This window comes from Notolepis coatsorum, assembly GCF_963971535.1.
Source record: "Notolepis coatsorum genome assembly, chromosome: 6".
NCBI lineage: Eukaryota > Metazoa > Chordata > Actinopteri > Aulopiformes > Paralepididae > Notolepis > Notolepis coatsorum.
The window spans coordinates 130,216,645-130,241,910 of NC_140170.1; the positions used below are offsets into that span (position 1 = coordinate 130,216,645).

The 25,266-nt window shown below is 41.5% G+C and overlaps 1 protein-coding gene across 1 annotated transcript in view; it reads left to right on the forward strand.

Annotated features, from left to right (window-relative positions):
• Positions 1 to 7,497: 7,497 nt before the first annotated feature.
• LOC311229667 (dedicator of cytokinesis protein 3-like) overlaps positions 7,498 to 25,266 on the forward strand; it is a gene marked incomplete at both ends in the record, with an annotated part of 403,980 nt that continues 386,211 nt past the window's right edge. Inside the window, 2 exon segments of the mRNA XM_084315742.1 lie at positions 7,498 to 7,513; positions 18,400 to 18,440. Of these exon segments, the coding sequence (XP_084171868.1) occupies positions 7,498 to 7,513; positions 18,400 to 18,440 (57 nt within the window).

A 25,266-nucleotide genomic window follows, 5' to 3' on the forward strand; every position in this document is an offset into this window, starting at 1 on the left:
CCCCATGCACACACACACACACACACACACACACACACACACACACACACACACAAAGTAAAAAAAAAAAAAAAAAATTATTTTTATTTTTTTTAACTTCGAAGCTTGTGCCATCGAACGAAGCTTCGAAGCTTCGAAGTATTTAAGACAGCCCTAGTTGGCAGGGCATTCCACATTACCGTAGCAGAGTAAAAAAATGCATCTTTCCCCATGCATGTCCTGACTCTCGGCGGGACCAGGTCCGTGGGGCTCCCTCTTGTGGCGTGTTTGTGGACATCTCCTACTTTATTAAAATAATTTACTAGGTACTTGGGGACCGTTTCTTTCAGTACTTTAAAAACCAGTAGCATTTTAAGCTGGTGTACCCTTTCTTCAACCCTAAGCTAAGCCATCCCAGACTGCTAAAGTGGGCTGGCGTTAGGTGAGTCCTAAAGTGAAGGTTGTGCAGGAGTCTCACTAGTTTGTTTTGGGAGGTCTGCAGCTTTGTCTTCATTTGTTTTGATATGTTGCTGTACCATGAAGTGCAAGCATAGTCAAAGTGACATTTGATGAGGGCTCCAGCTAGGGTCCTCAGAGCGTTTCTATTTATGAACGAGGAAATTCTAAATAAAAATTTGGTTTTTTGATTGACCTTAGTAATAACTTTTTGTGCCATTTTTTCGTTAGAAAGTTTGTTATTTAAAATAAAGCCCAGGTAGGTGACCTCCTCTTTATCCTCAATAATGTTTTCACCTACTCTAATTTTAAAACCCTGGGATTTCTTTAGGTTGGCGTTTGACCCAAAGAGTATGGCCTCTGTTTTTCCCAGATGTAGAGACAATTTATTGTCACTGAGCCAAGAGCAGATCTTTTTCATTTCATTGCTCAGGACACTTTCCACTTTAGACTTATCCCTGTCAGAGACCAGGAGTGCCGAGTCGTCAGCAAACAGGAACAGGTTGCAATCGCATGCCGATTTCATGTCATTAATATATATTAAAAACAGTCTCTTCAGTTGGCTTGACGGAAAAGTTAAATGAGGAAACTGCCCCCCCCCCCCCCTTCATCAGTCTAAACTAATGGGGTGCAGTTACACAGGGAGAGACGAGAGGGGGTGGTATCTTCCCAATTGAGCTCAGAGAGACTCTGCAACACTAGCGTGAGGCTCGATTGATGAAATATGAATTCAAATCGCCAATAAAAAAAAATACGACAAACAAACGCTATATGTGGTTGGCGGCACTCAACTGGCGGCATGAACTAACGACTTATAGCGTCGTTGGCATCCAAAGTATTTTTTTTTTAAATCCACTTTTTCTCCCATTTTCTATATTTTCTCCCATCCCAATTTCGTATCATCCAATTCAACCCTCCCCTGTCACGAACGCTGTTTCTTGCCTCCCACAAGCCGGCTGCAATGTGGACTAAGACATACATAGCACAAGTCCCCTCCGGTACTTGAGGTAACAGCAGTCGCATCTTTTCACCTGCGCAGCTCGATCTCTCAGTGGCGAGGAGTAACGCGTGGGAGGCTCACGCTGCCCCCGACACTTCCTGATTCTACTGCGCAGGCGCACCAACCGACCTGTAGGAGTCGCTGTCCACAACACCCGATCCCCACCCATCAGTTTCCCACCCCCTAATACGGCCAATGTGTATTAGTACGGACGACCAGCTAAACTGAAAGCAAATGTGGAGCGCTGGGCTCGAACAGGCAAGCCCAGCGTCTCCAGATTTCGTGGCGAGCGTCTTGCCCACTACGCCACGTAGCCGCCCGGCATCCAAAGTGTTAAGGAGATCTTTTATTTTTAGAGCATTAACTCTTTGGAATAACCTGCCTCAAAACCTCTGCTGCATTTACAGTAGATTCACTTTTAAAAATAATCTTAAATAGTTTTGTTTTTAACACTGTAAAGTAATTTTTTGTTTTTGTTTTACACTGTAATGTAATTTTAGCTATCTTAATTGTTACAGTAGTTTCATTATGCATTGTGTGTGCTGACTTTTGGTGGTTTTGTTTTTGCAATGATAATTGTTTTTGTATGTTTTTTTGTGTGGACCCCAGGAAGACTAGCTGGTTGCTATGGCACCAGCTAATGGGGATCCCTAATAAAATCAAATCAAATCAAATCAAATGTGAAAAACTGTGATTTTATAATGTCTGCACTTTATGTGCTCATTTTGTGTCTGTATTTTTTTCTGCTGTGAAGCTCTTTGAGCTGCAATTCTTGTATGACATGTGCTATACAAATAAAGTATATTATTATTATTATTATTACACAGCCAATTTGAAAATATTAAAATAAAAGCTCTTTAACACTTTGAGCGCCACGCCGGGTTTTCCTTTTTACCGGCTGAATGCCACCATCGGCGCCAATGTTAACGTTAATATCGCCTAATCTATGTTTTAAATTATGGCTATGTGTTTAATCTGCCCATCGCATTATCAAAGACTATTTTCCAGTCAGTGCTGTCAAGGCAGATTGTTTTTTTTATCGCGGCATTTCCGTTTCAGAGCATTTAGAAAAGCACCCGTTTTCAGATAAAAAACAGCCCATTCTGGAGCATTCTATGAAAATCGCCTTTTACTGGAATATTCCACAACGTTGATATTCGTCGGCCTTTTTGTGAATCGTTTTCAAATAAACGCTAGATGATCAATATTATACGTGCATGCAAGCACATTCGAGCCGCGCACAGATAATCGCCCCGTTGATTTCCTCTCTGACTTTTACAGTGAAACCGAAAGCGGACATTTCACAAAACAGCTTATAACTTCATCAAACTTACTCTGATTATCCTAACACTGATAACATAGAGTCCTTACCTGACATCAGATGGTATCCAACTGGTATATTCCGATTCCTGATCACCATTCGAAAAAATCGATAAGTGTAGGGATCCAACGCGATACAGTAGAACTCCATGATCAGCGGGGATCTGAGGTTCCAGAATGAACTGTGGTAACCCCGGCTGGATCAGTGGACTGGAAAATGTGGAGTTCCAAAATCACTTATGTCATCTGGGAGACGACAGGGGGCGCTTTTTTCCACAATGATCGCCGGCGCCGCTCGGCTATACTCGGGTAGGCTCGGGTGATGCAATATGATTTCAGATCGCTAAAAAAAAAAAAAAAAAAATCTGAGAAATCTCGTGAGTGGCTTTCAACCACCTATAAAAAAACACGAGATATCTCGTGAGTGGCACGGAAAGTGTTAACAAAGGAGTGTTATCTGTATGGTGTAGGGCTGTCCCCGACTTGGATTTGGATAGTCTACTATGATTGGCCAAAATTAGCTGATAGTGATTAGTCGACTATGAAAAAAAAAAAGGGATACTTTTATTAAAAATAAATTATCATTCCATTTGGGCTGTGGGGGTGCTTAATGTCTGAAGGAGTTGACGGAAGGCTTCTTGTCCTCTGCAAAAGCATGTAAGTGGTCCACTGATGGATACATCTTGATATTTATCTAGTCTAGTGTGTTCATTAGATGGGTGAAATCCTCTTTCAGTGCCTCTGTGCCTGTTTTCTTAGGCAGTTAGCCTCTGGTATGCATGCCATTAGCGTTAGCCACGTATAGGCCTCTTTTCTTTTGGAAAGAATGATAACAAAATATTAATAATAATAATAATAATAATAATAATTATTATTATTATTATTATTATTATTATTATTATTATTATTATTATTATTATTATTATTATTATTATTATTATTATTATTATTATTATTATTATTATTATTATTATTATTATACTTTTTTTTTATTTATATCCGTATATTTACGCACAGCTCCGACCGTGCGTACCTGGCGCCGGTGGTAGAATATGAATATTGCAACGCGGAAATAAGCTTCCGTGCATTACTTTCAACACTGGCGTGTTCATTATAGTTCATTGTAAAATAGCGACAGTAGTGTAATTATTGTCAAACCTTATAAATATAGCATTTGGAATAGGTCTTTCTTTCCGAATTAATGCAGCATGGTTTATATATAGGGTTATCGGAATACTATAGGGTGCACTGACTGTGCTCGCGGGGAGCTGTTTTCAGAGATAGCAGATAGGAATGAATGAATGAATGAGGGGCAGTCTAATTGCAGAGAGAATATAATATTAACTAGAGTCCGCTATACCCGAGACACCTCCTTCATTTGTACCGTAATTTGAGACCGAAATTGGAGCGTGGAACAAAACGCACAAATGCCATCCCCATACACATTCAAGTCAGTCTCCACCCTCGGGTCTTTGGCCACCGGCACGGTCCATCGTGATATTGGAGATGGATCGAGCAATAGACTGTTACTGTACCACCCATGTAGCTGTCAAAGCTCCATCACAAATGCAGTTATGTGAATAGAAAGGGATTCCACTCAGTGATGCGCATTTGCCTGATACATGTCGTTGCTGCATGCCGGGAGGAAGGCAATGCTGCATGTTTTCAATTCATTAAATAAAACTGATACTTTTTGCAAGGGTTTACTGACTGTCATACAAATAATCAACCAACTACATACTGTAACTTTTCAGTGCACGTTTTTATTTACATTGTGACAACAGCCTTGTAAGCTCCTGCACACAGACATGATGGAATTCAAGTTCAAGTTTGTATTGATCACATATAGGCAGGCTACACATGGCGTAGGCTACATGGCAGTGAGATTCATTGTTCTTGTATATGCTCTCGTATTATTGTTTATATAGGCTACCTAATACCGACATCAAAATAGATTGTATGCCTCTACAAATCATATGCAGGTAGAAAATTGACGGATAACTTTAATCCCTGGGTATTAATCTAACGAAACGAAGAAAAGGCATATTCCAGCATGGTTATTAATGACACCAATGGCAAACAGTGCTTAACGGTCTTTATTAGTGTTTGCGCTGCCCAGGCAGCAATGGTCTTTAGGAAGTTAATAGATATCATATCCGACATCACTGTACGTGTACATGTCTGTCAGCCTGTCGCGTATTTCTCCAATAACACGCTTCGCTCGGCTTAGTCCACTTTTCCACATTTCATGGGGGTGTTTCATTACCTTATATGGTTAATTACGGGCGGTTCTATATGCAAATACTTAAAATCGTGCACGAGCACGTAGCGTAGAACAAATGGTATTTATCAACACGGAGTGTGCATAGAACCTGTGTACGCATGTGTGATAAATCCCGATTCTTCTGTACGTACACACATTCTAAATTCTGTGCTTAAGAACGAAAATAGAACACTTTCTAAGCATTGTTGATAAATGAGGGCCCTAGGCATAGCAGTTGGGTTTGTAGTAAGGAACTAGGAACTAAAGACAAATATTTTTAAACAAATAACTTGAGATTTTAGATGGTTATTTTTCTTAACCAGATAATTGTCACATTGTGTGAAAAAAATACTTTTATCTTTCTGTTTCCCTTAAAAAAAGGACTGAGATTTATTAGCTTAGTTAATCAACACTGATTGACGAACAATACCACTTACCCTTGCTGCCAGAGAGAGACCCCTCCTGCTGACTTATTGTTCACAATTTGTACATGTACAGTAAGTCACTTTGGATAAAAGCGTCAGCTAAATGACTAAATAAAGTGTATTTTTTTTTTTAAATGTAACCTCCCTGGACAGGACAGGCCAGGACACGAGACAGAGTTTGGTCCCTGCAGCTCTGAGCAAAAGCACCTGTTGGCTCCAAAATCCTGCTCCACTTCATTGAAACATTGTAAAATGGGATACTACACCAGCTGCCTTTTAGAATATTGAGAATCTCCTATACATGACATTGTGAGGAAGGGTATTTTAAATTTGTATTAGATGTTTTCTCTCACTCAGAGGGTATTACTCAGGGAATAGTGCCTCGTACTTCTTAACAGAGCTGGCAGACGTTCAGTGCCAAGTATTTTTTTATGCCATCCCCCAGGGGCCCTGCCACACGCAACATGCTCCTCGCCCTGCCACACACAACCTGCTCCTCGCTTCCCAGGCGGTTGTCTTGTGTGTTCCACATGTGTGCCTAGTACAACCACACTCTGACACTGTTTATTGAGGGAGGGGCCTTTCTTCATTCAGTTTCACCATGTTGCTGAGCCATGGATTCTAACCAGCAACCTTCCCACTAGTAGCCCTGCTTCTATAACTTTTAGGCTACCTTTCTCTACAAATACTATTTTCTTTTGTTCCCCCTGTCTTCAATCCCACTTGAAGCTAGACCTTCTGTCTCCTGGCTCTGGGACATAACTCAAGAGACCACATGTGGAGAGGGGACAGACCACATGTGGAGAGGGGACAGACCACATGTGGAGAGGGGACAGAGGGGACAGGCCACATGTGGAGAGGGGACAGGCCACATGTGGAGATGGGACATAGGGGACAGGCCACATGTGGAGAGGGGACAGAGGGGGCAGAGGGGACAGGCCACATGTGGCAAGGGGACATAGGGGACAGGCCACATGTGGAGAGGGGACAGAGGGGACAGGCAACATGTGGAGAGGGGACAGGCCACATGTGGAGAGGGGACAGAGGGGACAGAGGGGACAGGCAACATGTGGAGAGGGGACAGGCCACATGTGGAGAGGGGACAGAGGGGACAGGCCACATGTGCAGAGGGGACAGGCCACATGTGGAGAGGGGACAGATGGGACAGGCCACATGTGGAGAGGGGACAGATGGGACAGGCCACATGTGGAGAGGGGACAGATGGGACAGGCCACATGTGGAGAGGGGACAGATGGGACAGGCCACATGTGGAGAGGGGACAGATGGGACAGGCCACATGTGGAGAGGGGGCAGAGGGGACAGATGGGACAGGCCACATGTGGAGAGGGGGCAGATGGGACAGGCCACATGTGGAGATGGGACAGATGGGACAGGCCACATGTGGAGATGGGACAGAGGGGACAGGCCACATGTGGAGAGGGGACAGAGGGGACAGGCCACATGTGGAGATGGGACAGATGGGACAGGCCACATGTGGAGATGGGACAGAGGGGACAGGCCACATGTGGAGAGGGGACAGATGGGACAGGCCACATGTGGAGAGGGGACAGAGGGGACAGGCCACATGTGGAGAGGGGACAGATGGGACAGGCCACATGTGGAGATGGGACAGAGGGGACAGGCCACATGTGGAGATGGGACAGAGGGGACAGGCCACATGTGGAGAGGGGGCAGAGGGGACAGGCCACATGTGGAGAGGGGACAGGGGGGACAGGGGGGACAGGCCACATGTGGAGAGGGGACAGATGGGACAGGCCACATGTGGAGAGGGGACAGAGGGGACAGGCCACATGTGGAGAGGGGACAGATGGGACAGGCCACATGTGGAGAGGGGACAGAGGGGACAGGCCACATGTGGAGAGGGGACAGGCCACATGTGGAGAGGGGACAGGCCACATGTGGAGAGGGGACAGGGGGACAGAGGGGACAGGCCACATGTGGAGAGGGGACAGGGGGGACAGGCCACATGTGGAGAGGGGACAGGCCATAGAAGACTTTACACACAGTAGTAGTAACACGTTTGTCGTGGTCTCATGGTTTTAGATGTGGGTGGGTGGCTGACTGTGGGACATTGCCCACACATAAAACAAACAAACAAACAAACAAACAAACACACACACACACACACACACACACACACACACACACACACACACACACACACACACACACACACACACACACACACACACACACACACACACACACATGGCGCTAGTTGTGTGTGTGTGGTATAAAATGTACTATAAACCCGGCTATGAATGATATATATCAACAAACCCTTCTATAGAAAGAAGCATAATATGGATGGGAAGAAATGTGGAAAGTTTGGTGTGTGTAGGTACTAGGGAAAATGGAGTTCCAAGACTTTGTGTGTAAGTAAAATGCATAAAAACTAGTTTTTCATAAAACAACGTTTTTGTATTGTAAAATGCCATACATTTTTATTTGAAACAGCTATTTACAAACACAACACCCAATCAAACCATTAGTAATAGACAACCTAAACACATGCGTGATAACTGAATAACATAATAACATGATAATAATGATGTTATTGAACCGAACAGAACTACACACAGGCTACAAACAAACAGTGTGTAGTAACAGTGTAGTAACAGTGTAGTACCCTCTAATAGGCAAACATAAATATTTGAATAGATATCACTATGACACTTTCCCAGTTTGTTATGTACATATAAACTAAGAAAAGATATATTGCAAGTTTTCTGAATTTTATGTTTATATATGCAAATGAGGCATATAATATAACAGAAAAAAAGCAAAAAGGCGATTTTGGGGGTGCTGTCTCGCCTAATATTTTTATTAGTGCTGTCAATAGATTACATTTTCTTTATTAATCTCACAATTTTCTGTAATTAATCTAGATTAATCTAGATAAAAAATCGCATTTTTCTACTTAAGACCGAAGCTTGTAACAGATATTTACTTGAGTAAAATCATGGAATTAATGTAGAATCAACACAAAGAAAGTATATTTAGATTCAAAGACTATTTTAATAGCTTTCTTTGATTTTTGAATACAGTTTCTCTCCTGTGAAATACAAATGTTCAACAAAACCATCAACATTGACTCAGTTTTAACTGTTTCAGCGCCAATGATGAAAAAAGTCGGGTTATCTCGCCGGTGGTTGAAAAGTTGTTTTAATCGTTATTTCTTTTATTCGCTATATCCATTCATAATTCATCCATCCAGCCTGATGTTATCATTGGGAATGGCTCTGAGATCGCAAATGGCCAATACCGCCGCCTAACGCCCTGCGGCCGGTATTGCACATCATTGGAATCCCTCTGGCTTGGGCTGTGCATCGATCTAAGAAGTCCAGTCTGGGTTTTCCTTCTTGGGCATGACTAACGCTATAACACACGGATTGGGGACACTGGACCACCGTGGATTAATTTGTTTTGGTGCATAAACGTTGGACAGACGACTGCGATCAATATTTGGAATGGCGATCATGAATTGGATTATTGTTTGTGCAGTACATCAGAGACTAGGTAAGTTACCAATCTTATATATGTTACCAATCTTGCGTTGATCCAATGATTTTTTCGCCACTATCGCAGCGTGTGTCTGTAATGTACTGTGTAATATAAGCCATTGGTGGCGCTTGAAGCATATACCCCCCCCCCCCACCCTTTCGTGCGTGCATGATGAAACATAATACCGATAATCTAGCGTTTATTTCAGAATTATTCATAAATCAGGCGAGACATGGTACGATTTCTAAGGAAATGCATTGAAGCACGGTTTGCTGGAGTTTCTTGGGATTAGACAGGAGCACTCTAAAACTATACTCATATTCACCACGGTATAAAACGGAAATGTATGTATGAAAAAATTATCTGTTTCTTGCATGTTGACCGGAAGAAACTCACTGACAATCAACGTGTTTATTAGATCCATAGCTATAATATTTAATATCGTTTTTAGCCCTGCAAACACCGCCATGTATCCCTATTCTTTAAAGCGCTGGCCTTCTTACCACAAGGTAAACAGCGACCTCTAGGCGCTGATTGAGTTAAAGACTTCTTTCTTATATCCGCGGCTCTAACAGAAATAAAAACAACTCAGGCCTGTTACGATTGGGGGTGATGATGAAGGTGAGAACACAATATGCAGACAAGGGAGAAGGAACGGAGGCAGAGACGTGGGGTGATGCTTAGTTTACTAACTAATCCAAAATACAATACAAATGAAAGGCACCACTACTAACAAAACAACGAAGAAAAACAAGAAAACGACAGGGGTAGACAGGTTTGAACTCACTAGACATCAACAGGGAAGGCATGCACGACACGGGGAAAACGAGGAGACAATGACGCCACAAAGATCCCAACAAACCACAAGCAATAAATACAGACACTAATTAACACTGATTACTAATGGGAAACACCTGGGGGAAGAAGGCACTAGAACTAAAACATTAATCAAAACAACAGGAGGAGGAACTAGGCAATACAAAACACAGGAGAAGAATACCAAACACAAAGAACAACCTAAACAGATAACACTTGTAATAAATAACCTAATTGTAACAACAGTAGATTTCTAATGCAATCAGTGAGCATCTTCACCGACTGCATTAACTGCAGGTGAACACCAGATGGTGCTATAACACCACCATCAATCCCCTGTGTGGGACAGTAACTCCTATTCTCCACTTGCACAATCTGAATGTAGCCATTTCCGGCTGACTTCCGGTTGCCAATAGCACTTCCTGTCCCATCCAAATACATTGGTTTTAGCTACTTTTCTCCCCTTATTTAAACAACTTTGTCGTCACAGAGAGGCAATGAAACGTTTGTATTATTATAGTATAGAATGTATTTAATAAGCAAACGTTTGTCAGCAGGGTTTTTGGGCTGTATTTCATGTAAAAACGTTTACTGTTAGTTTCCTTGCTCAGCCAGCATTAGCTAACCGAAGCTAGTGGTTAAACAGGCCGGATTAGCTTTGAGCTAACTATCTTTCCCGACCCATGTATTCATTCCATTCTAAACATAACGTTAGTTTACAAAACATGACCCGTCTATATAACGTTGAGGAACAAATTATATAGACGGGTAATGTTTTGAACAACTAACGTTACGTTTAGAATGGAATTCATCGGCAAAGATCCGTTAGCTCAAAGCTATTCCGGCCAGTTTATCAACTTCCTGTCATTTAGAAATATGATTTTATAGTGAAAATCATTACCAAAACGTCCGGAAAAACCTAACGGGAGCATTATAGAGGGTCATACAAATGTACAAATGCTATAAGGTGGCAAGAAATGCACTATAAACAATACTTTATGCATCGGCAAAGATCCTTAGCTCAAAGCTATTAAGGCTAATGCTGGCTAACAAGAGGCTAGCGCAAGAAACGATGCCGCAAAGTATTGTTTATAGTGCATTTCTTGCCACCTTATAGCATTTGTACATTTGTATGACCGTCTATAATGCTCCCGTTAGGTTTTTCCGGACGTTTTGGTAATGATTTTCACTATAAAATCATATTTCTAAATGACAGGAAGTTGATAAACTGGCCGGAATAGCTTTGAGCTAACTATCTTTCCCGACCCATGTATTCATTCCATTCTAAACGTAACGTTAGTTGTTCAAAACATTACCCGTCTATATAATTTGTTCCTCAATGTTATATAGACAGGTCATGTTTTGTAAACTAAGGTTATGTTTAGAATGGAATGAATACATGGGTCGGGAAAGATAGTTAGCTCAAAGCTATTCCGGCCAGTTTATCAACTTCCTGTCATTTAGAAATATGATTTTATAGTGAAAATCATTACCAAAACGTCCGGAAAAACCTAACGGGAGCATTATAGACGGTCATACAAATGTACAAATGCTATAAGGTGGCAAGAAATGCACTATAAACAATACTTTGCGGCGTCGTTTCTTGCGCTAGCCTCTTGTTAGCCAGCATTAGCCTTAATAGCTTTGAGCTAAGGATCTTTGCCGATGCATAAAGTATTGTTTATAGTGCATTTCTTGCCACCTTATAGCATTTGTACATTTGTATGACCGTCTATAATGCTCCCGTTAGGTTTTTCCGGACGTTTTGGTAATGATTTTCACTATAAAATCATATTTCTAAATGACAGGAAGTTGATAAACTGTCCGGAATAGCTTTGAGCTAACGGATCTTTGCCGATGCATTAGAGCTGCCGCGATTACCGCATTACCGCGGTATCGCTGTTACATCACGGCCACCGCAGAGTAGGCTGAATACCGCATCACCGCTGTTCTTCACAATGATAATTGTGAAGAAGACCATTGATTGTATAATTAACCCCCTGTGTCATATTTTTAATCTTTCCTTTCAAACAGGCACCTTTCCAGACAAAATGAAAATAGCAAAGGTTATTCCTCTATTTAAATCTGGGGACAAACACAGCTTTACCAACTACAGACCAGTGTCTTTGCTTTCACAATTTTCCAAGATTCTTGAAAAAGTGTTTGCTCATAAATTAGATAGTTTTATTGAAAAGAATAACCTGCTGAGTGAGAGTCAGTATGGATTCAGGGCAAATCGATCAACAGCCTTAGCCTTAATGAATATATATGAAGAAATAACCACAGCAGTAGATGAGAGGAATTACACAATAGGGGTGTTTATTGACTTAAAAAAAGCATTTGATACGATAGATCATCACATTTTAATTTCTAAATTACAAACATACGGTGTGAGAGGGGTGGCGATGAACTGGTTAAGTAGCTATCTTGAAAATAGACAACAATATGTACAACTCTCTGGTTACACATCTGAATGTATGAATATTGAATGTGGTGTCCCTCAAGGTTCGGTCCTGGGGCCCAAACTTTTTATTTTATATATTAATGATATATGCGAAGTGTCAAACATATTGAAATTTGTTTTATTTGCTGACGATACAAATTTCTTCAGTTCAGGAAAATACCTTAAAAAATTAGCAGATGATATTGTAAATGAAATGTGTAAACTTAAGATATGGTTTGATAACAATAAGCTATCCCTAAATTTGGAAAAAACGAAATTTATGATATTTACTAATCGAAAGAAGGACAATGTGGCATTATGTATTGACGGAGTTAATATTGAAAGAGTATCCGAGTTAAAATTTTTGGGTGTTATGTTGGATGAGAAATTGACATGGAAGCCACATATAATGTACATAAAAAATAAGGTAGCCAAGAGTGTTTTTGTTTTGAACAAGGCAAAGAATGTGCTTGATTATAATTCTATGCGAATATTATATTGTTCACTCATCCTACCATATTTGAGTTACTGTGTGGAAGTGTGGGGTAACACGTATGAAAGCAACATAAAGCCATTATTTATATTACAGAAGAGAGCAGTAAGAATAGTTCACAATGTAGATTCAAGAGAACATACCAACGAATTATTTATTAAATCCAGACTATTGAAACTTAAAGAGTTAGCAGAAATACAGACTTTATTAGTTTTGTTTAGAGCAAAATGCAGAGTATTACCAGCAAATATACAGAGGTTGTTCGTTCCCTGTCCAGATGACAGCAGAAGGAAATTAAATTTTAAACACCAATTTGCACGAACAACCTTAAAACAAAGGTGCACCTCAGTTATAGGTATCAAACTATGGAACTCTTTGCAGAACGATGAAAAGAGTTCCAATAATATATTTCACTTCAAAAGGTTGTGCAAAGAAAAGATACATAGACAGTATAGCACAGTTTAGTATAATATTGCAGTTTAGCGTGTCAGGACGTAGCATAGAGTTGTAGTGTAGGCCAGTATGAGTATAGTAATATAGTATATAGCAGCGTAACATAGAATAATAATATATTAAAATATTGTATAATACTGTACCAATATGGTGTAGAATAAATAGTATGATTTAGTTATATTATAATAAAATAGAAATTAGATAGTATATAGAAGTATAATACATTATATAAGTGTGTGTGTGTGGGGGTGTGTGTGTGTAAATGAATTAACCTAAATATGTAGTTTGACTGATAGATAGACAAAATGGGTTTATTTATGTTGATTTAATTTGGTTGTGTTGATGTTAAATTTTTATTTATTTTTTGCAAAATGGGTATATTCTGTTTGGTTTTACACAATATGTCTATCGGTGTGTTGTACGTGTGTAGGGGCAGGTATATATACGATTTTTTCTTCTTCCTGTTCCTTTCGGCCATGGTATTTTTTGTGAATTATGTGAATATGTACTGTTGGACTGTGGTGATTCCATGTACGGATAAATAAAATGATGATGATGATGATGATATTTCTAAATGACAGGAAGTTGATAAACTGGCCGGAATAGCTTTGAGCTAACGGATCTTTGCCGATGCATTAGAGCTGCCGCGATTACCGCATTACCGCGGTATCGCTGTTACATCACGGCCACCGCAGAGTAGGCTGAATACCGCATCACCGCTGTTTTTTATAATAATAATAATGAAGTACCCTCCTCTCGTTGGGCTTGCGGCTCTGCAGATATACCCTACTCCTCCATCGAGGTTCCAAGCGACCCTATTGGCTACCAGAAAAGTCACGTGAAACATTGCAGACCACTGATTGGTCAGAAGAGAGACGCGTCACACGTTGGGAGCGTCCTGCAGTTTTTTACATCCTGAATGTCAGCCATTGATCAGAGCTCATCACAATACGGCTAATAACGTTAGCTTTAACTCCCCGCCGGAGTGGACTACCATCGCTCCTCGGGAGTACTAAACGAGACATAATGATTTTACTGTCTGCAACGAATGTTATAATAAAAGCCCTTCGTTCTATACACTTGTCTGATTGAAAACTTTATTAACAGACCGCAGAATGGGACAACTCAGCACGCTCTGAGCAAAGAAAGGAACTGAGATGGTCCGGTAAATACGCTGATGTTATTGAACGTATAACTATATAATGGTAAGGCCACAAAACGAATGCCTTTATTATAAAGTAGTAACGTTATAGTAATAATAATAAGAAAGGGTCGGGGGGGGTAACCACCCCTGCCCGCGACACCGAGTGAACGGCGCACGACCAGAGGGTAAACTTCTAATCCGTGTTTCACTTTCAATAACTAATGCGTGCTTGCCGAATCCCAAACAATATTCATGCTGCAAAGTCATCCTCTAAAGATCGACATTTAGACTAGAGGCAGGCTATATGCTATAAAAAGTAGACTACTACTAAAAAAAAAAATGCATTCAAACTTTTTTTATTTTTTTTTGTGTGCGTGCGGTAATAACCGCGCGGTAGGAAATATTTTGCAAATCCGTGCGGTAAGGAAAACATCAATACCGCGGCAGCTCTACGATGCATTCCATTCTAAACGTAACGTTAGTTGTTCAAAACATTACCCGTCTATATAATTTGTTCCTCAACGTTATATAGACGGGTCATGTTTTGTAAACTAACGTTATGTTTAGAATGGAATGAATACATGGGTCGGGAAAGATAGTTAGCTCAAAGCTAATCCGGCCTGTTTAACCACTAGCTTCGGTTAGCTAATGCTGGCTGAGCAAGGAAACTAACAGTAAACGTTTTTACATGAAATACAGCCCAAAAACCCTGCTGACAAACGTTTGCTTATTAAATACATTCTATACTATAATAATACAAACGTTTCATTGCCTCTCTGTGACGACAAAGTTGTTTAAATAAGGGGAGAAAAGTAGCTAAAACCAATGTATTTGGATGGGACAGGAAGTGCTATTGGCAACCGGAAGTCAGCCGGAAATGGCTACATTCAGATTGTGCAAGTGGAGAATTGTCCCTACTGTCAATGTGGGGTTGCCTCTCCCAACCTTGTGCAGGTCTGGGAGTGTAACAGGCCTATGTTAAAGTGCAGATTGGCTTAGAGGACGATAATGTCTTGTATGTAGGGCTGACCTTCGAATTTCCTTTTGGAATTCGAAGCTTCGAGGCCGAGCTTCGAGATAAAAAATTTAATTAAATTTCTTTTCTTTTTTTTCACATTTCTTTTATGTTGTGGGACTTGTACAGCACTTTGTTCAACTTTGTCAGTGCTGTAAAGTTTAAACCTTTTTAAATCTTAGACAAATGAAAAACTTTGCTTTCATGAAATATTGTAAGCCGTTTGAGGCTTTATAAAAGCAGCACAATGAACACAAATCTGTCAGTGCAGAGTCCGACCTCATCTTAAATAACAAACAGCATTGCTTGTTGTAGTTAACACTTTCCACGCCAACCGTTCTGTGCCAAAACATTTATATAGTGTTTGCTTTTTTTCGATTTTAATATTCTATTCAATGTCACGGACCTGTATGTTGCCGTTAAAAGGCCTACTGGGACCCCAAGGGTGCAGTACCGGCCAGATCCTGCTAGGTGGCAGTATCGAGAGTGCAGTAAACCCTGTTCCAGACCGTGTGTTACATTTAAATCCCACTGGGCGGAGATTTTTTGTCCAGGGAAGCCTAGAGGTTCACTCGATCACATTGAAACGTGTCCAGGACACTCGATGCATGTGTTGTGCCAGATTATGTCGCGGACCAGATGGACACCAATACTGGAAATCACGATCAAACAATTGGAATATTGTTTTTGGAATACCCCCGATCAAAGGTAAGGACTATCTGACGTCAATTCCAGCTTGATCGTACAATGTTTTCATATCGATACAGCTGATCAGCGTGTGTGGTGTTCAATACGAATGCCATTACTGGCCATCAAAGCATAAAAAAACGACCCCCCCCCTTTTCATGCATTCATGATGAAACATAATACCTATTACCGGTATATACATTTGATTTGGAAATAGTAGCGTGTCCAGGCAAGAAACGCCAATGCTTATAGTAGAATTCACGTAGCGCCCTATAACTCAGCTTTTCAGGAATGATCACGGATCACTCCTAAACTATACAATATTCAACGTTAAATGAATGACCTTCTGTGTTAAGACTGTTAGTAAGCCAGTGTAAAGTAAAGTAAAGATATCGAGCATACATTTGTCAAATGTCGAAATGTGCAACCCTAGTTTCACATAGTGGTATGATGAGACGTATTCTTCATATGGCTGGATGTACCGCACCGTGACACCCGTACCGTACCATTTTTTTATGCTTTGATCGTCACCAACGGCATACGTTCTGGAGTACGTTACACATGGTCGCAACGATCAATGTGAAATCATGTTTGGATCAAAGCAGGATTGGTGTCATATAGTCCTTACCTTCACTAGGAGGTACCCCAAAAAGAATATTCCAATTGTCTGATCGCGATTTCCAGTATTGGTGTCCATCGTGTCGCCAACATAATCCACCACAACACATGCATCGGGGGCATTGGACACGTTCCAATGCCATCGAGTGAACCGCTAGATTCGCCTGACCAAGAAAACTCTGCACGGAGACATTTGAATGTAACACCGTGTGTGAAAAAAAGGTTTCGAAGGGTGGGCGATACTGCCACTACCTGGATGCGGCCGGTATTGCACTCTAGCGATCTCAGAGTGGTTCCCTATGGTAACCACGAGGTCCGTGTGAGAGAAATTAAAAAAAATATTGAATAAAATAAATAACGTTAAAAACCCGACTATACTGGGGTTTTCGGGGGTCCTGGCGCTCAACGCATGGCGAGATAACCCAACTATCCTCGGGTCTGGCGCTGATTGAGTTTTTGAGTTAAAATTCATCAAAGCTTTAGGCAAAACCTTGTGTTCTATATACTGTACTAGGCTGGTTTGCCGAGTGATGGACATCTTTCCACATTGTGGAAGCATCAGTTACCCTCCTATCCATCATCTGATGTTATGCCCCCCCCCCACCCACTGTTGGGTTAAGATAATTAGAATGACCTTTGTCGTTACCACTGAACTTCCTGTCTCTCTCTTCTCTCTCTCTTTGACTATCTCTATAGTATTCCTCTCTCTATCTCTTTCTCGTTCTCTTTAATTCTATCTCTATCTCTATCTCTCTCTCTCTCTCTCTCTCTCTCTCTCTCTCTCTCTCTCTCTCTCTCTCTCTCTCTCACAAACACACACACACACACAAACACACACACACTATCTCTCTCTCTCTGTATCTCTCTCTCTCTCATCTGATTAGCTGTCAGAGCCACACATGGTGCCATCTATCCAATCTGACCTGTCAAACAGCTGCCTAACCTTAACATGACTCCTGTCAAAAGCCCATAGATAGATAGATAGTGTGTGTGTGTGTGTGTGTGCGTGTGTGTGTGTGTGTTTGACAGAGATAGAGAGATAGAGAGAGAGAGACACACAGAGAGAGAGGGAGAGGGAGAGGGAGAGAGCGTGTGACAGGAAGACAAACAGCCATCTAACCTATCTTTGACTCCTGTCACAAACCATTAGTCTCCCTCTATAAGGCTGATACCTACTTTTGATATCAATTTGAAGGCATCAAAACCTAGTGTGAAAATGTGATGCAAAGCAACAACATGGAAACAATGAAAAGGTTCAGTGATCACTGAGAACTCAATCTTTCCTATAGCGTATGGACAGTTTTATTGAGATAATGAATTTATCATAATCTCATATTTAGAAAAGCAGAGGTCATGTACAAATGTCATTCAGAGCATCATTTACACTGTTGCATAATGAAAATGTCAGTAAGGCAAGTCCCCCCAGGTGAACACGATGATTTGGGCTGGATAGGACTACTGCAGTTTCATAAAACATATAACACAATCATCAAAAGCAACTGCTAATATTGTTCATGTTCATGATTTTGCACAAGCTGCGTCATATACACCAAGCTACAGTACTGCAAAACATTAGCCATTTTCTCAAAATGATGTATTCCCTTTATGGTTTGTGCTTGTTATTGTTGTCATGTTACAACCAGCTATACTCTTTAATCAACTGACATTGAGAACTATCTACCAGATGTTCAGCTTAAAAACCTCTGCTGTTGCTCTCTCTGTTTTGGAGCCTCCTCTAACTAGTGATGTTTGTGTTCTACAGGGTGGTACAGAGGATTCTCCACACGGAAGCCAACTATCAAGGTAAACAAGTCTGACATCTCTACTAATCAACATCTCTTTAACTCTCTCTCTCTCTCTCACTCCCTCTCTCTCTCCTGTCTTTCTGTCCCAGCGTTGCAAGACCGGTTTGTATTAAAATGTGTTTAGAATTCAACCCACTCTCCATCCACCTGTCTTGGTACTTTGTGCCTGCCTGATCAATCTCTCTCTCTCTCTCTCTCTCTCTCTCTCTCTCTCTCTCTCTCTCTCTCTCTCTCTCTCTCTCTCTCTCTCTCTCTCTCTCTCTCTCTCTCTCTCTCTCTCTCTCTCAATTCAATTCAATTCAAATGGCTTTATTGGCATGACGCAACTTGTACTGTTGCCAAAGCAAATGATTAATAACATAAACATGGATTACAAAACAGATATTAATGTCATAGTACATTAATAAAAATAATAAAATAAAACATAAAATATTACGGCATAAACATGTCAGGTGACTGTCACTCACTGTCCCTATGGCAGACAGCAACATAGGCTAGGCCCCTAGTAGGACTGGTAGTTTTCCTGTATCTGGTAGTGCAAGAAAACCTTTTGTTATTAGTTAAATTTTTTTTTAAATGCGTTTCTCTAATATATTTATATTTTTCACATTTGGTGAGGAAGTGCAACTCAGTTTCAGGCTCACTGAGGATGCAATGACAGCACAGCCTTTGCTCTGCAGGAAGCCAGGTTTTCCTGTGCCTTCCCTTTTCAACAGCGAGGCTGTGCTCACTCAGTCTGTATTTTGTCAAGGTTCTTTTTAGTTGTTGATCAGTCACCATGCTCAAATAATATGCTATGGTGTACTGTCGATTTAGAGCCAGATAGCACTGCATTTTGCTCTGTGCTTTTGTTTGTGTTTTCCAATAGGTAGTTTTGTTTTAGCTGTGTAGTCATTTGATTTATTCTGATTGGTGATGTGTTCTGTTCCTGAGGTGTGTTAAGAGAGCAGGTTTGTGGACTCAGCCTCAGGACCAGCTGGGGGGGTTCCTGATGCTCCTCAGCTCTTGGCACTGCAGGGCTTGATAATGGTACGAGAGGGGGTCACTTTGTTTTAGGTGTGAACAAAAGTAAATTTTGTATTTTTAGTATTAGTGGGTAACGGCCTAATTCTGCCCTGCATGCATTGTTTGTAGTTTTCCTCTGGACATGTAGGAGAATCTTACAGAACTCTGCATGCAGGGTCTCAATGGGGTGTTTGTCCCATTGGGTAAAGTCTTGTTTTGTAGGTGGACCCCACACCTCACTGCCATAGAGTGCAATTGGTTCAATAACACATTCAATACATTTTTACCAGATTCGAATTAGTATTTCTGTTTGTATATTTATTTTTATGGCATAGAAAGCCCGGCGTGCTTTCCCTCTCAGCTCATTGACTGCTTCCTTAAAAGGTCCAGTTGAACTTAGTTTTAGGCCTAAATAGGTGTAATGTGTGCAGTACTCTACATGTTTTGTACCAATTGAGAACTTGGTAGGACGTCCTGAGATCTGGATCTTTTTTGGAATATCATTATTTTGGTCTTTTTGGGGTTTACTGCCAGGGCCCAGGTCTGACAGTAATGCTCTAGCAGGTCCAGGCTCTGCTGTAGGCCGTCTGCTGTGGGGGACAACACAACCAGGCCATCTGCAAAGAGCAGGCATTTCACTTCTTGATTGTGGAGACTTACACCGGGGGCAGAGGACTTTTCTAGTATATTAGCCAATTCATTAATATAGATATTGATGAGTGCCGGGCTGAGGTTGCAGCCCTGACAAACGCCTCGCCCTTGGGTAAAGAATTCTGTTATTTTTTTGCCAATTTTTATGCTGCACATATTACCAGAGTACATTAATTTAATAATATCATATGTTTTACCCCCTACACCACTCTATAACTTTATAGAACAGTCCTGTATGCCAAATAGAGTCAAAAGCCTTTTGGAAGTCAATAAAACAGGCATATATTTTGGTTTTATTTTGGTTTCTATGTTTATCAATTAGGGTATGTAGGGTGTAAATATGATCGGTTGTGCTGTGTTTTGGTATAAATCCAATTTGGCTTTTACTTAAGACATTGGGTCTCATTCTCGAACGAAGTTACGACAAAATATTTCGTCTTAGCCAGATTTCGGCCTATTTAATACATATTAGGGCTGGGAGTGGGAGTCTTCAAATTTTCCTGAGATGTTATTTGAGAGCAGATCTAAGAGTGCTGAGGAGCACAATTAAATATGCTCTCAGCCCACGATCAAATCTCATGATTGATTCACTAATTTAAAATGTTATTATAACTTGACAGACTGTGTTCTCATAGTGATTCCTTCACGTCAACGCTACAGGCCTCCTTGGAATTAATTACTTAATCATAATTAAAATAAATATGACAATATTTGTACGATAAGAAATTACGAATTTGATGTCGGAAAAATAAATAATATGGATTCATCTGATCACAGGGCAGCTGGATTAACCATATCTGAACCAGCTATTTTGGACAAATAATTACTCAGATATTCAAACACAATTATGCAATTATTGTGAAATGATGTGAAATGATTGAAAATAATAATAATTTAATGCCTTCTGTGGAATTTGTATTTCTTATTTGTTACACATCTGTTTTAATGATTAATTATATACATTTGAAAGAATGCAGGTCAACATGCAATGTATCCCATTGATTGGTATACAATGGGACAGACCTTTGTTTGATTGATTGATTGATTGATTGATTGAAAACTTTATTAACAGATTGCAGAATGGGTACAGTACAGTACAGCTCAATTACATAAGGGGATGCAGACCAGAGAAAGAATTTCATCTTGTTTACATCAGGGTCCCCCATTTTCAATTCATCATAACATATATGACACACATGACACAGATAGACAGTACTGCTACATCTATACATTTATGACATACCAGATTTGCAAATACAGTACTGTTTGTGATACAAAAAGAGTCCAGAAAAGAGAGTACATTTGACGTAGAAACTGTTGGAGGAGGTTGGGTAGGGATGGGTGGGGGATATACTTACACTGTACAAGCAAAACTGTACATTGGAATATTGACAAAACCATACTTGGTCATTTACTGTACATTAGAGGGGGTTGATATAGCTATAAACCTGCATTCCTTCGAATATATCATTAATCAATTAAACTTATATTGAAATACACTATATAGCCTATACACCAACACTGAAATGACAGTGGATAAATAAATAAGAACTAAAGCTAATGGTGGAAATAGACTGCATTAATATTCCATAACAAGTCTTGTGTGCGCCTACGAATGAACAGTAGCCTATAGGCTTATGAAATAATAAGCCATACTGTGTTCATTCATTACGCCCGCCGTAGGCTATATATATTATATGTCATTCATTCATTCATTCATTCATATACAGTAGGCCTACTGCGCGCGCACGTGTGTGTGTGTGTCTGTGTGTGCGCGCGCGCTGCGGCAGGTGTGTACCGCGAGCTGTATATGATGCCAATACATTAATCTAATCTAGTTTTGATGGGCGCAAGCGTGATTACGAAACCTAGCCGCATTTCTCGGAGATGCTCTCTGATTGGCACTGACTGACGCTAGGTTTCGTAATCACGCGGCTCGCAAAGCACTTCCGCCATTCCATTTCACACAGCTGCGTCACCATTTGCCTTATAAGGAACTATGGATGCCGTGTTTTGTATGCAAATGAGCTGAACGGGAACGCGCTTTGGAATTTACGACAGAATGCCATTCTCCAAGCAGATATCAGATCATATAATATCTGCGACCGTTTCAGCCACTTAAGACATATCTCCAGCACGTTCAGGACTCAGAGTGTACTTGTCATAGATTATGTCTCAGTGGTTCCAAGATAAGTCTTCCAGAATATATCTTTGGAATATTTTCGGGAATGAGACCCATTGTGCTTGGTAAGGAAGTTTAAAAGTCTAGTACTCTCTCTCTCTCTCTCTCTCTCTCTCTCTCTCTCTCTCTCTCTCTCTCTCTCTCTCTCTCTCTCTCTCTCTCTCTCTCTCTCTCTCTCTCTCTCTCTCTCTCTCTCTCTCTCTCTCTCTCTCTCTCTCTCTCTCTCTCTCTCTCTCTCTCAGCAGACATAAACAGGCAGAGATGATGAATCAGAGAAAACCCAACAGCTTATATATTTATTATATCGGGGAAATGCGGTAACCAGGTTCTCAGACAGTCCAGGGAGTAGAGGCACGTAGACGGATCAAAGAGAGTGGGAGAAAACCAAGGGGGTACAGGGGATGGGAAGCCTGGAGACTTGGAGGCCACCTGGCATGGGAGGTCAGGATGAGACAGCTGAAAATTGGCAATCAGGGAAGGGTCTAGGATCATGCGGCGGGGGATCCAGCTTCTCTCCTCCGGGCCATAACCCTCCCAGTCCACCAAATACTGGAGGTCATGCCCACGCTGACGCATGTCCACCAGGTGATGGAGGTCATGCCCACGCTGACGCATGTCCACCAGGTGATGGAGGTCATGCCCACGCTGACGCATGTCCACCATGTGATGGAGGTCATGCCCACGCTGACGCATGTCCACCAGGTGATGGAGGTCATGCCCACGCTGACGCATGTCCACCAGGTGATGGAGGTCATGCCCACGCTGACGCATGTCCACCAGGTGATGGAGGTCATGCCCACGCTGACGCATGCCCACCAGGTGATGGAGGTCATGCCCACGCTGATGCATGTCCACCAGGTGATGGAGGTCATGCCCACGCTGACGCATGTCCACCAGGTGATGGAGGTCATGCCCACGCTGATGCATGTCCACCAGGTGATGGAGGTCATGCCCACGCTGATGCATGTCCACCAGGTGATGGAGGTCATGCCCACGCTGACGCATGTCCACCAGGTGATGGAGGTCATGCCCACGCTGATGCATGTCCACCAGGTGATGGAGGTCATGCCCACGCTGACGCATGGCCACCAGGTGATGGAGGTCATGCCCACGCTGACGCATGTCCACCAGGTGATGGAGGTCATGCCCACGCTGACGCATGCCCACCAGGTGATGGAGGTCATGCCCACGCTGATGCATGTCCACCAGGTGATGGAGGTCATGCCCACGCTGACGCATGCCCACCAGGTGATGGAGGTCATGCCCACGCTGATGCATGTCCACCAGGTGATGGAGGTCATGCCCACGCTGATGCATGTCCACCAGGTGATGGAGGTCATGCCCACGCTGACGCATGTCCACCAGGTGATGGAGGTCATGCCCACGGTGACGCATGTCCACCAGGTGATGGAGATCATGCCCACGCTGATGCAGGTCCACCAGGTGATGGAGGTCATGCCCACGCTGACGCATGTCCACCAACTGTTGTCCTTGTATCTTTACGCTTATGAAAACATTAAATAATATGTATAGGCTATAGGCCGTCGTTTTGCCTTAATAGCCTATATTCTCAAATGGCATTTAATGGCTATCCGCTGTGGGCTATCTCCTCGCTGACGGACCAGTATACCGTTATATCATATCATATAACAGCTCCAAGGAATCGTGGGGCTCTGGGGAATAAAGGTTGGTAACCCCTGCTATAGCCTATCTTAGGCTATTTTATTTACAGTAGTCTATTTATGATTTGTTTCCATAGCCGGTCTCAGTTATGCTGTGGCTGAGATGGGTCGGGATTAATGAAGCTGATAGGAGACTGCTTCTCGGCTATACGAATTAAAGCCACGATTGAAAATAATGTACTTCCTTCTTGACAATAGCATATACTATAACAATAATACGAGAGTAGAACAATGAATCTCACTGCCATGTAGCCTATGTATAGCCTGCCTATGTGATCAATAAAAACACGAACTTGAATTCCATCATCATATTTATATGTTGTGTCTGTCCACTATGTTTGTTACTTTGTTATTTTTTCCCCCTATGTAAAGCGACCTTGGGTTTCTTGAAAGGCGCTATATAAAATGAAGCTATTATTATTATTATTATTATTATTATTATTATTATTATTATTATTATTATTATTATTATTATTATTATTATTATTATTATTATTATTATTATTATTATTATTATTATTATTTGTATTATTCCGTTTAGACGGAAACGCTAGCAGGTGAATCCGCAAAAAAAAAATCGGATGTGCCTTTCGTTTATACGGAAACAACGTTTTTACGGGGTGAAACCGTAAAAAAGTGAGACCACCTTCCAGGGTGGAATTCCTAGAAACGATAAACCTTTGCGCTCTCATCTAAACTGTCAAACCGCATAAAACGATGACGAAAGGGTTGTCAAGGCTCTCGTCGCGTGTACAGCTTACATCACAGGCATGCGCCAGTAGCCTAGAAGCGTAAATAAAGCATGTCTGATTCTATCCATGGCGATCACCTGAAGGCTACATTGGCAGTACTTTTAAATACACACAAATCTGTCCCGCGGCGTGACTGGACCCACTGTCTGTGAGTGACTCTGCTTTGGTCCAATCACATTCCCCACCCACAGTCTGCGAATCAGAGGCAGAGTAGGCGGGGGTCTTCACAGCACGTCATGTGACATATGCGCCAATCGTGTGACAGCGGGGCTCCGTTGTCTCGAGTTGTTACAGCCTCGTCTGCACGGAGAATTCCATCCCAAAACGCTCGTCTAAATGCAAAATTAAAAGTGAAACCGTAAGACGACTTTTGCGGTTTCTGTTCAGACTCTCTCTGTCTAAACGTAGCCTTAGTCTCAGTGAAGTTTCAACGGGAGGTCATCTATTCTAACCAACAAATTGAAGTAGAAAGCATTTCGTTTGTGACCAATCGTATTTGGAAACATGACACACAAAATAATAGTATTTTGCTTTTTATTTTAAACAATAATT